The sequence below is a fragment of the Neofelis nebulosa genome, chromosome 16, assembly GCF_028018385.1.
Source record: "Neofelis nebulosa isolate mNeoNeb1 chromosome 16, mNeoNeb1.pri, whole genome shotgun sequence".
Taxonomy (NCBI): domain Eukaryota; kingdom Metazoa; phylum Chordata; class Mammalia; order Carnivora; family Felidae; genus Neofelis; species Neofelis nebulosa.
In genome coordinates this window covers 47,368,219-47,381,615 of record NC_080797.1, presented here as the reverse complement: position 1 = coordinate 47,381,615, position 13,397 = coordinate 47,368,219, and the positions used below count along the sequence as shown (strand labels likewise).

General features: G+C 39.2%; 1 protein-coding gene across 1 annotated transcript in view; it reads left to right on the top strand.

Moving 5' to 3' along the window:
- Nucleotides 1-586: 586 nt before the first annotated feature.
- HSF5 (heat shock transcription factor 5) overlaps nt 587-13,397 on the top strand; it is a 44,511-nt gene continuing 31,700 nt past the window's right edge. The window contains exons 1-2 of the mRNA XM_058704415.1: nt 587-1,652; nt 6,767-7,141. Of these exons, the coding sequence (XP_058560398.1) occupies nt 602-1,652; nt 6,767-7,141 (1,426 nt within the window). The 5' untranslated portion in view covers nt 587-601. The remainder of the gene's footprint in view (nt 1,653-6,766; nt 7,142-13,397) is intronic.

Here is a 13,397-nt window from a genome sequence, read left to right as displayed (position 1 = left end):
CCACATTGTCAGCGCAGAGCCCACTGCTGGGCTCCAGCTCACAAAGTGTTGAGTGAGATCATGACCTGAACCAAAATCAGAAGCTTAACTTACTGAGTCACCCAGGTGCTCCAAATGGACCTTTCTATCAGCATAGCTCTCACCATATTCTTATCTATTGATAGAAAGGGATTTATCATTATGGCTACTGTAGAATTCTACCCCATCTCATGTCAGGTTTCTCTTCAATGTCTAAAATAACATCAGCTGGTTGACCAGGTACAGAGGATTGTAATTATATTCTGATTCCCTCCTCATGGCCACCTCAGTTCTCATCCCACCTTGAATAAACCTGTCCTGAGCAAAACATTGACGTAAAAGAGTATATCTAAAAACATAAAATGCTACTCTTTAAAAGATCACTTTGTTTACTCAGGATACCATACCCCCATCACCATTCTTATTTTGGGAAGACAAGCAATTAAACTGTTAGTTTATACTTAGTTTATGGCTACTCAGATTATAGAGTTAGACCCTTTGTTCTCAAGAATGGCTGACTTTGAATTGGCAAGTGCACAGTTTCCGAATTCTAAAACCTCACACGCTGGTTGCGGTGATCAGGATGAATCTTGGTATTCCACCATGGATAATCAGGTTTATTTATTTTCAGGACTTAATAGTACCTGGTGGGCTGCAACACCACGGAGTCTGGCGGCACCACGGACGTCGCCGAGGAAATATGCCTTGCTGCCGCCGCGCCCCACGCTGCTGCAAGGGTCGGACGACGCGGAGTCCAGGGGGAGGGTTGGCTCGCGCCACGTCCGGCCGCGCGGTGGGAACTCGAGGCCCCATTGGCCGCGTTGGAAGGCGCGGCAGAGGCTCGTGCGCCAACGGTCCCGGGGTACGCGGCGGGCCTGGCGCAGGCAGGAGGGGGCAGGGCGCAGCGAAGGCCGGGCAAGGGGGAGGGGATCGAGAACGGGGTGGAAGAGCCAGGCTCTGCGGGGCGAGGCCCAGTGCCCGGGCGGGGGCGATGGAGGAGGCGCTGCTCTCCACCCCCATCAACCCCAACAACTTCCCCGCCAAGCTGTGGCGGTTGGTGAACAGTCCCCGGTACCGCTCGATCCGCTGGGACGGCCGTGGCGAGGGGCTGCTCATCGACCAGCCGCTCTTCGAGGCCGAGCTGCTCAGCCCGCCCGGGGCGGGAGCCGGGGGCGGGGGCGGTGGCGGCGGTGGCGGCGGCGGCGGCAGCGGCGGTGTGGGGGGCAACGGGGCCGAGCCCGAGCTCTTCAAAACCACCAACTTCACCAGCTTCATCCGCCAGCTCAACCTCTACGGCTTCCGCAAGGTGGTGCTGGGCGGGCCGGGCGCGGCGGGGCCCGGGCCGGGGCCCGGGGGCGGCGGACCGGCGGGCGACGGGCCGCTCCACCACTTCCACAGCCCACACTTCCGCCGCGACCAGCCGCAACTGCTGGTGCACCTCAAGAGGCTCACCAGCGCCAACAAGGCCAAGCTGGCCGCCGGCCTGGAGGTGCCCTGCCGGCCGCCCAACCGCTTCCAGAGGCTCCTCATTACGTCGGCCTCCGCCTCGGCCTCGGCCTCGGCCTCGGCCTCCACCTCCCCGCTGCAGCACCAAGAGCCGCCGCCACCCGCGGGGCCCCGGCCCGAGCCGCATGGTGAGTCCATGACCACTACCAGGCACATGGGGCGACGGGGAGCAACCGCCACTTCCGAGGGCATTTCACACATCCTCAGGTGCGAAGGTTATCCGCTTTCTGCTGGGCTTCCCGAGAAATAGGTCACGTCGCCCCCACTGTTTCCCACGACCGCCAGCACCCCCTTTCCGCCGGTGTGTCCCCTGGAAGGACTTGGCATTTTTAGTCCGTTCTGGTTAATTGTCCACTGGCAGCCAAAGGGACCTCTGCTGTAGTCTTTCTGCTGTACCTGGCCTCTCTTGAACTCCAATCCCCCGTAGCCATCTCCCTTCTTGAGACTCTTCCCTTCCCTTTTCGAACATCTAGAATAAGTAGCCCCCTTTGTTGAAGCACTAGGTCGGGAAGAAACACCGGAGGGTCTCCTTTGCTCTAATGGGAAGCAAAACAGTTACTGTAGAGGGTGAGGATATGATGGCCAAGGTGGGAAGGAACAAAGTCAGCCAGGAAAACGTAGAACATTTATACGTGGAAGTTTGCCCTTGAAGAGACGTGCCATCTTCTACCCATTGACACATCTAAGAAGTCTGAAGAGATGTTGACAATAATCATGTTTTAGGTTCCAAGTAATATATAGAAAGGTAAACATTGTGTATCTTAAGGGCAAATATATAATAATATATTAATTCTTCATAAGATCCTGTTCCTGCATAGAACGAATTGGCCAAACGTTTCTTTCATCATAGCTAATTAGAGCTGATCTTTACTTGAGGTGTTATGGTTAGACAAACAGAAGGCAAAATGGTTTTCTTTACTGTCTGTCAAGTTGTAGTTAAGAGGAATTTTAGGAAGTTCACATTTATGTCTTTGAATCTTTCACTATTGGCTACAACCTTTCAGTCATGAAAAAACTTTGTATAAATATATTTACTAAAAACGCAAAAATTCTATATAGAAATATATAGAAAATTATTTTGTAAACTTGGCTTCCGATGCTCTTCCCCCTCTTCCAGGAAGGTGAGGGTGGCAAATATTCCTTTTCTCTGTTTAAAGAGTCCATGATATGAGGCAGTATTTCAAAACAGCAACTGGATATAATAGTGAGAATTCATTCTTGTCTTCAACAGAAACATTTTCACCATGTTAATTTGGATCTAACATAAATATGTAAGGATTATTTTTTAGTTATGGGAAGCTAAAAATATACAAATAAAAGTAACACTTTGTTTGATTTAACCTAGGCCCAGGGTTATGAATGAGCAGCATTTTGTTCATTTGGAATTTAGGAGATAAGAGATTAGCTTGTGTGTGGAGTTTAGAAGATAAGGGATTAGGTTAGAGTTCTAGTAACAAGTTGGAAAAATAGCAGTGGCAAAGGAATGTTCTAAAGGAATTCTAAAGGAATATTAAGCCACTTCCATGTGATGGCCATTGATTTTGGTGGGGAATTGCATGGGGAAAGGCACTGTAGACAATACCCTGGCATGCATTTGACAGAATCTCTGATGTGGGTATTTGTTATAGCTCACAACGTGGGTTGTGTATCTGGTGGGTGTAAGGAGAAAAGACTGGAAAGTGTGTTCTTGGGAGTAATAGGGTAACTACTTCAGGCAAAGAAACATACAAATGTGCGTACATAAAAACCAAGTCTTGCTCACTTTTTTCACTTCTCTTTTTCTCCTCACATATCCTAAACCCAGTTGTATTCTAAGAATAGAGTCCACTTTAATGAAAGAAGTACAGGGGCTGCCGACGGTCAGATTTTCTTATAGTTGAACTCATATATATATATACATATACATACATATGTATATATATATATAGTTATCATATATATATATACATACATATGTATATATATAGTTATAGAAATTCAATGTGTGTGTGTATATATATATAAAGAGTTTATATATATAATATATATAAAGAGTTTATATATATAATATATATAAAGAGTTTATATATATATAATATATATATAAAGAGTTTATATATATACACACACACACACACACACACACATTGAACTTCTATAACTATATAGATGAACTTTAGTTCAGTTGGTCAGCATTTTAAAGATTATTTGTTGAATAACATGAATTTAATTCATATTTTTGCAGTGTAGATATTACATCAATCCACATATACCTAAGATTATTGTAGTTTTCACACATTTCCTATTTTTTACCATTCTGCCTGTTGGTATGTGCAGAAGGTATGTCGGTTGTGTATTGTCTACACGATAGGCTTGGGTCACTAGGGAATTGTGTTTCTGATGTGGGTGGAATGTAATTCTAAGTTCAAGAATACTGGGCCAACTTCGTTCGCTTTAATTCTGTGTTCTAAGCCCTTGGCTCTTCTGTTTCTCTTCACCTAGTTTTTATTCTGCTTGACCATTTCTTTAGTTATATGTCTGACTGTACTGCTACTTCTTAGTCTCCACTTTGTTTTCTGTGTTCTACTTCAGCTTATGGTTTGAATACTTATGTCTTTTTTTTTTTTTTTTTTTTTTTTTTTACAATAGCATCCTCTGTTCTAGTACCTTTTTATCTAGATCCATTGAAATAGTTGTCTTGTTCACCTTTCAGGAATGTCCTTGATAAGAAATGTGAAAATCACATGTTTCTCCCTTTTTTTTTCTTTTGCTCCACTTTGTTATTTTGTTTTTAGTGGCAGTTTATTTTACAATATTTGTTAAAACTTTCTAAACTAAGTAACAAGTCTGAGTAATAGTAGAGAATCTGTTTTGGCCTGGGGATATCAAGCTCTCAAGAGGCAGACTTTTTTCCTGGGAATTGATTAGTTCAGAGCCATTTATATAAAAGGAATAAGACCTTTATGAACAGAAATGCATCCTGCCTTACATTTCTAAAATTCTGGATTTAAACTTTGTCAAATATATCTTGCAGATGTTCTGAAAACATACAGATGATATTCTGTGAAGTTAGAATAGAGCCCTATGAGGTAACCCTTAACAATAAATAAGAGCTGAATGTGTTTTAGTTCTTTATTTTTAAAAAAAAAATGTAAAAGAATGCCCTTCTAATCCTATCAGTCTTCATATGCATCTAAAAACATCTAAAAGTATATGAATGTTTGGCCATCACTTTATCATGATAGAAGTAGATTTTATATTTTGATAAATCAAGGTAAAGAATTCTTTAATTAGCTGTTTAAGTTACTGACAATCTGAAAATTCATCAATATCTTAACCCTAAAGAAGGTGGAAGAAGGGTTAGCTATTTCACACTGTAGTGATATATAGTTTTAGCATGTGAAGCATCCAAGGAAGAATCAAGTGGTGGGTAGTTTTAGATCTCAGAAACACCTGTTGTGAAGAGCAAAAAATGTTTCTTTAGGTCTTAAAGGATTGTTTCTGGTAGTTCAAAGTGTGTATACATATGGAATTCCTAGTCCAGTACCATAAAAACTGTTTTTTTGTACTTTAAAGGAAAAAAAAGAAAAGCAGTTTTTAAGAGGTATGTATCATTTGAATACATTCAGTCTTCTGAATTAGACTTTTATTCCCCCATTAGATTTAGACTTCTTGATTTCCAGGTTACTTTAGAATTTGTGTGTATGTATATATATGTGTATGTATTTGTTTTTGTCATTAATGCTTTATTTTTTTTAATTTTTATTATTTTTTAAGAGTTTATATTAAGAAAATTGGCTTGAATCAGGCAGTGCCAAACCAGAAGTGGTTAGGAGTGCTCCTAGTGCTCTATTCTTTAGAGGAAATTAAACACCACAGAAATAGAATGAAAGATGTATAACATGTTGAATGGGTTTACAATTAAAATATTTGGAAAAGTAGGTATTTGAGTGCCATCTTTTACCATATAGTTTAATAGAGGAGTAGCACATGAATTAGACGTCCCCTCTGTTTTATAGATTAGTTTAATGGAACAAATTGAAAGGAATTTGTGAACCACATAATTTAACATCCTCCCTGGGAAAATAAAGCTAGCTTTTTTTTTTTTTTTTAATTTTTATTTATTTACTTTGAGAGAGAGAGAGAGAACCACTGGGGGAGGGGCAGAGAAAGAGGGAGAGAGAATCCCATATGGGCTCTGCAGGTTCCATGCTCAGCTCAGAGCCCAATATGGGGCTTGATCCCATGACTGTGAGATCATGACCTGAGCTGAAATCAAGAGTCAGATGCTCAACCAACTGAGCCACCCAGGCACCCCAGGCTAGTTTTGTTTATTGTGTTCAAGAATCACAGTCTGAAAAATAAGTTCAGCCTGCAACATGTATATTTTCTTTTTTCCTCATTATATAGTAATGCCCTTTCTCTCTCTTCATCATCTCCACTTTTGAATTCCTTTCTACCTTACTAGATAGGAGAAAGCAAATATCAGAATCCCTGGGCTTGAGTATATGGATTTTTGACAAACTCTACAGGTGATTTCAGATGTAAATCAATGTTTGAGAGCTGCCGATACCTAGGATATCTAGGAAGGGACTCTACTGGGGATACTCTGAGGAAAAAAAGACTATGGAAAATAAATTTTTTTTGATCATAGAAAATTTTTGATTAAGAAAGGAAGAAAAGAACTGAGTCAAAGTTTTCAAGCCTGACTTTTCTGCAAAGATGAGCTTTAAAAAAAATTGAAAAGGAGTAAAGAGCATTTTCTTTTTGGTTTGTGTTATAGTTCTTATTTGATCCCCACTTATTTCTTTTATGTATATGGTTAAGTGTTTACTCTTGTGCATATTATTAAGGTTTCTCAATGATCTGAAAGACTGAGTGGAATTTCTAAAACTTCTACGAAGTAGCTTATAGATTGGAAAAATCTGGGTTAATCAACTGAGGTTAAAAAGGTAAGATGACTGAATCATCTATAAAAGTCTTTGAACATTGCATTTGATTTAACATTTGATTTAATATTGGAGTTTGGCTACTTTGTCTCTTACTAAGATTGAGAACCAAGCAAAAGTTTTTTTGATTATTTTTTTAGCATTGTATGTGTAATCTTGTATTCTGGATTCTGAACTTGTTTTTACCAGAACTAAATTTCTGTTGTGTTAAACATGGCTGAGAATTGAACACATTCATGTTTTGTAACTTTTAGTTTACTACATCCAGTAGTACAATATAAAATTAGTAAACGCGCTCTTCCTCTTTTATGCAGGACCAGTGGCTGTAGGACAATTCCACCGGTCATTCCGGCGAGATAGTTTGTCTCCTTACTCCTACGTATCAACTTCATCCCACAACCATAGTACTTTCCCTCTGAAAGGTTTAGATCGGACCCCGATTCCTCCTAGAACATGGCAGAACTCCCTTGGAATGCATCCAGGACAAGTGGAAACGTCTCCCACTTTTTCAGATAAAGGGGTTCCATTTCCTGTACTGCAGAGGTTTCCGACTGAGGTTACCTATACCCTGCAGCCAAGCGCCACATCTGTACACGTTCAGCAAGGTCCTCAAACAATGGTCAGCTCCTCCCAAAAATACAGTAACTACACACCCTCCGCGCAGTACTCCCAAGCCTACTATCCAACAGGTATGAGAAATTCAAGTTCAGTGGCTTCTCTTAAAGTATTTTATAGTGGGCATTTGTATTTCTAAATGCATTTCTGCATTCTTAAAAATAGTATGAATATGCACATAAGAAATGTCAAAGATTTCTCATCAGAACATATTTTTGAGCAATATATAAAATTTCATTGTGTTCTTAAAGATTGTGAACATTTTGTTGGTACAGAAAGATGTATGTTTTTAGTGAAACTTTTATATCTTCAAAATGGGTCCTAGTAATGAAATTAGGACATAACTACACTGGGACCTTGTTCCGACTCTGCTCTTGTTGCAGTATTTTGTTTCTTTATAAAACATTTATATACATGTTATAGTTGACCCTTGAACAATGCAGGGTTGGGATGCTGACCCCATGCAGTTGAAAATCTGTGTGTAACTTTTCATCCTCCCAAAACTTAACTACTAGTAACCTATTTTCACTGGAAGCCTTACCTAAGATAACATAAACTGTTGGTTAGCACATTTTTTGTATGTTATGTGTATTATGTACTATATTCTTATAACATAGTAAGAGAAAAGAAAATGTTAAGAAAATCATAAGAGAAAATACATTTACAATACTGTACTGTATCAAAAATATCCAAAAATACCCACATAGTTCAAACTCATGTTATTCAAGGGTCAACTGTATATATTACATTTTTTAATGTTATAGGTGGGATTACCTCATAATGAAATCATTTTAGCATCTCAGTAATGAAGTTTAATAAAAGAGCATACTTTCTATCTCTTAAAACTAAATTATATTCTTCTAGTAAAAATGTGATGGTGTGGTTTGACAGGGCAGTCCCTGAAGTGTTAATCCCAGCCAACTAAGAACTGCAGAGTAGCAGAGAAGAGAACCTGACAGTGACAGCTGACCTAGAGCTCAACCAAGGGTATTGAAGACATACTGTAGATCTCAAGCCACTAATCAGGAATCCTTATGATAGTGACCATGTGTTGAGCTTCTTGGGGTGGGTGGGGAGAGTGTTTTTTTTTGGGGGGGGTACACTTTTGCAAGATAATAGCCTTACCTTTCCATTCAAATGTATTTTCTGTTTTGCAGGAACACCATATAATCGTGGTGTATTTCATCATGTAAAGTGCTTTAATACTGAGTGACAAAAGGGGCAATAGACATATGACAAGGGTCAAGGCTTTCAGAAAAGACCAGAGAGAGAAGAAAGAGGGTATTCCTTTGCCCAATGAATTAAGGTTCTAGGAATATTAGTTTTCTCAAATATGTAGATCTGGAAGCACCATTTCTGCCAGGCAGGAGGAAATCCAAAGCTAGAATAGGTGAAAAGAATGTAAATTAGGGGAATTAAATAATTTGTTGACTTTTAAAAGTTATAAATCTGTTAACTTCTGTTTGTAACAGTACTCACTATTTTCTAGCTGTATCACCCAACTGTCTTCTTTTACTATCGGCTTATTGCATTCTACCTAAATATAGCAGTAAAAGAGATTGCTTGATTTTCCCAAAATATATAATATTTTGATATTAAAATAATAAAACAAGAATTTAAATTAGATTGGGTTTTGTATATTTTTAGAGCTGCTACTGTTTTGGTGGATGGAATTGAGAAGGAAAAGGCAAAGGAAGTATATGGATTAAGGATGACTTAGCACTTTTATTCATTTTGCCTATTAGAAATTTTTTTAAAATGTTTATTTTTGAGAGAGACAGAGTGCCCATGCGTGCACAAGCACGGGAGGGGCAGAGAGAGGGGGACAGAGGGTTTGAAGTGGGCTCTGCGCTGACAGCAGTGAGCCTGATGTGGGGCTCAAACTCACCAACCAAGAGATTATGACCTGAACTGAGAGATCATGACCTGATGCTCAACCGACTTAGCCACCCCAGTGCCCCTTGCCTATTAGAAATTTTAAAAAAGGTTGAAGCCTAGTATTTTTTCATATTTTCAGCTACTTCTTTGAAAAACAAAAAATAGATGACTAAATTCATGTTAGAAGTTTTATACCTTCTTTTTTTTTATTTTTTTTTTCAACGTTTTTTATTTATTTTTGGGACAGAGAGAGACAGAGCATGAACGGGGGAGGGGCAGAGAGAGAGAGGGAGACACAGAATCGGAAACAGGCTCCAGGCTCCGAGCCATCAGCCCAGAGCCTGACGCGGGGCTCGAACTCACGGACCGCGAGATCGTGACCTGGCTGAAGTCGGACGCTTAACCGACTGCGCCACCCAGGCGCCCCAGAAGTTTTATATCTTCTAGTGAATAGTTTAGTTCAACATTTTAATGAACAGATTAGGCATTACTATCTAAATTATAATTTCAGCTGTGTTCCATGCATGCATACAATACATATGCATATAGAGAGAGACAGTCTGTGTCTTCCTTACACTTGTTTTACATTCTGTAGCCCATCAACTGGATAATACCCTTACCTCCCTTCCCTTTACCAGTAAGTGTTTCCTTTCCTAAACTCCATCCAAACCCCCTTCCTCAAACTACTAAAGACTCAGAAGCTGTTGAGGAGTTTAAATTCGGAAGGCCTGCAGCAAGAGAAATGTAGAAATGTACTTGGCTTTCCAATTTGGAATTTTGGAGGCATTTTCCTATGGACATATTAGATACGGTGGTTAGGTTCTATATTACTATTAGTCCTACACTTATGGTACAGGTGGTTATAATCTGGTCTAGGAGCCAAATTAACTTATATGATGTTGTTTCTATGGGAACATGTATTTCAAGTTCCAGACAATCTTCTCAGAAACACCTAGTTCTAAATTTTTTGAGAACCACTTAAGTATCATTTACCAGAAAACACTACAAATAGTTACTATTATTCATTCATTATAGAAATACTGTTTGTTAAATTATTATGATTTAGGATATGTTATTTAAAAAATATTTTATGTTAGCTTGGATGTAAAATTATAAGTTGAAAATTGTCAAATAAAGAAATAAATAGGTGAATAGATTAATTAATTGAAAATTATGTCCAAGAGTTCAAGGTAAGGGCTAGGAAACAGACATTAAAAGAACAGGTAAGTGCTGCTGATGTTTTGATAGTGTACAGTACATGTGAAATAGAATCTTGTGTTATCTGAATTTTTGTTTTGGGAATGTTGAAGTGACTATAAAGTTTCTGAGCTTCTGAAAATAAGTTTCATGATCTCATGATGATACCTACTACATAGACTAGGTCTATGCTATAATGTAATAAGCAAGACTGCTTTGAACATTCTAAAGTACTATATAAATAAAAAGTTGTATTGTTGGGGTGCCTGGGTGGCTCAGTTGGTTGAGCATCAACTCTTGGTTTCAGGTCGGGTCATGATCTCAGAGTTCATGAGATTGAGCCCCGCATCAGGCTCTGTGCTGGCAGGGTGGGGACTGCCTGGGATTCTCTCTCCTTCAGCGCCCCCCACCTCAAAAACACATAAATAAACTTTAAAAAAAAAAAGGTTGTATTCGTAAGTAAAAGAGACCTACTATGGAAAAGAAAGTGCCATAAAAATACTGTAGAAGTATTTGACTCCTCCAAATTTTAGGTGAAGGAGGCAAAAAGTAGTGAGCAACTTAACCAGTAGTTAATGAGTACCTGTTTATGAAGAGCATTACAAATGACTTAACCAAAGTTAAATAGAATATCATTCTCAGAGGCAGGATAATGATCATTTTCAAACTCAGCTCTTGAAATAATAATGAAGTAACTAATTTTGGAATAATGGTCACACTTGAATCTTTTTGAAGTGAACTATATGATTTGAAGTTTGGATCAAATTTTAGTAAGCAGCAACAGCTGACTTCATTTAAAAATTCTATTGATAATAGAGGCTCCTGGGTTGGCTCAGTTGGTTGAGCATCCAACTTGGGCTCAGGTCATGATTTCCGGGTTTGTGGGTTTGAGCCCCACACCAGGCTCTGTGCTGACAGCTCAGAGCCTGGAGCCTGCTTCAGATTCTTCCTCTCTCTCTGTGTCTTCCTCTCTCCCTGTGTCTTCCTCTCTCTCTGCCCTCCCCCTCTCACACTCTGTCTGTGTCTCTGTCTCTCAAGAAAATAAATAAACATTAAAAATTTTTTAAAATTATATTGTTAATAAACTTGAATCTGGTCTTCAAATATTATAGTCAGTAAAGTTTGAATTTTGTAGTATTTTATAAATTAATTTCTTTAGTAAAGCCAAACATTGAGACTAGAACATTGCTGTCCAACTGACTCAGAATGACTCATCTGAATCATTTCTTACATTTGTCATTCCTCTCTTGAAGTGCTTATTTTCTTTGCCTAGTTGATGACATTTTTTCCACTCTTATCATCGCTTCAAAGACAAAATGTTGTAGATCCAGTATTGATTGACTCTTTTTAGTCTTGTCCTATCTTAGATTCATTTCTTTCTTTTGATACTATTTTCGTAGCATGCTACTGTAATTTAATTTCCTTTTTAAAAAAGTTTTTATTTACTTATTTTGAGAGACAGAGAGAAAAAAAGTGTGAGTGGGAAAGGGGCAGAGAGAGAGGAGAGAGAGAGAGAATGCCAAGCAGGTTCCACACTGAACTGTCAGCAGGGAGCCCAACTTGGGGCTTGAACTCATGAAGTGCAAGATCATAATCTGAGCAGAAGTCAGATGCTTAACCTGCTGAGCCACCCAGGTGCCCCAGTTTCCCTTTTGTATACAAAACTTTTAGACCTTTTTATTTTTTATTTTATATTTTTAATTAAAATTTTTTTTTAATGTTTATTTTTGAGAGAGACAGAAACAGAGCAGAGTTGGGGGAGGGGCAGAAAGGTGTGGGGGAGACACAGAATCCAAAGCAGGCTCCAGGCCCAGAGCTGTCAGCACAAAGAGCCTGACATGGGGCTCGAACTCATGAGCTGTGAGATCATGACCTGAGCCAAAGTTGGACACTTAACTGACAGAGCCACCCAGGTGCCCCATATATTTTTAATTTTTTTAAAGCAAGCTCTACACCCAGTGTGGGGCTTGAACTCATGATCCTGAGATCAAGGGTCATGTACGTGCTTCACCAGCCAAGCCAGCCAGGTGCCCCTAGATCTTTTTATTGTATTAATTCTCTACATATCTGAACATACATAATAATATTGATTGATTGATTGATTGATTGATTCATCCATCCATTCATTCTTTTTTTTTTTTTTTTTTTAATTTTTTTTTACGTTTATTCATTTTTGAGACAGAGAGAGACAGAGCATGAACGGGCGAGGGTCAGAGAGAGGGAGACACAGAATCCGAAACAGGCTCCAGGCTCCGAGCTGTCAGCACAGAGCCCGATGCGGGGCTCGAACTCACAGACCGCGAGATCATGACCCGAGCCGAAGTCGGCCGCTTAACCGACTGAGCCACCCAGGCGCCCCTCATTCATTCATTTTTAAGTAGGCTCCACGCTCATCTCAATGTGGGCTTGAACTCATGACACTGAGATCAAGAGTCACATGCTCCACTGACTGAATCAGCCAGGTGCCCCCAAAATATTCATATTTATCTCGAGGCCTATATTGAGGAATGTTTTCCTTTAACTAATGTTATAATGCTGAATTGACCCAAAGTCAGTTTTGCATTGTTTTTAAAGTTAAGTTTTAAACTTAAAGCAGTGATGAGCAATTTGTAGCTGCCCTTCACCTCATTTCTTTTCTTTATTTTTGAGGGAGAGAGGAAGACACAGAATCTGAGTCAGGCTCCAGGCTCTGAGCTGTCAGCACAGAGCCCTATGTGGGGCTCAAGCTCACGAACTGGGAGATCATGACCTCATAACCGACTGAGCCACCCAGGCGCCCCAAAAGAATAAAATATTTTAAAAGCTATCTTTCAAAAGACCCTACATATTAACATCTTAAAGGTTAAATACAGTCATTTGTAAGAATATACAACTTCCTCTGCAAGGTGCCTATGATATTTTATTTTTTATTGAAAAAATAAATATTGTATCATTTTTTTTTTTTGAATTGAATCTTGGGCAAAAAGAGTTGCTTATTATTGTTTTAAAGTATATTTAAATTCTAAAGAATTTATTTTTTTTATTCTATATAATGTACATAGACAAATATAGAACTGAAGTTATAAGAGCTTTCCAATGCTCTTATTCTTGTGGTCAGGCAGCCTTTATTGTCCGTTTCTTTGAAAAGGTCTGATTTTCTTCTTATGGAAAGAGGAAGTTCTCTTTAGCTGCCAGAAGAAACTAAGCAAAAGCACAATTATATTTGTCTTTCTTTTTATTGAGGTAAAATATAAATAATGTAGAATTTACCATTTT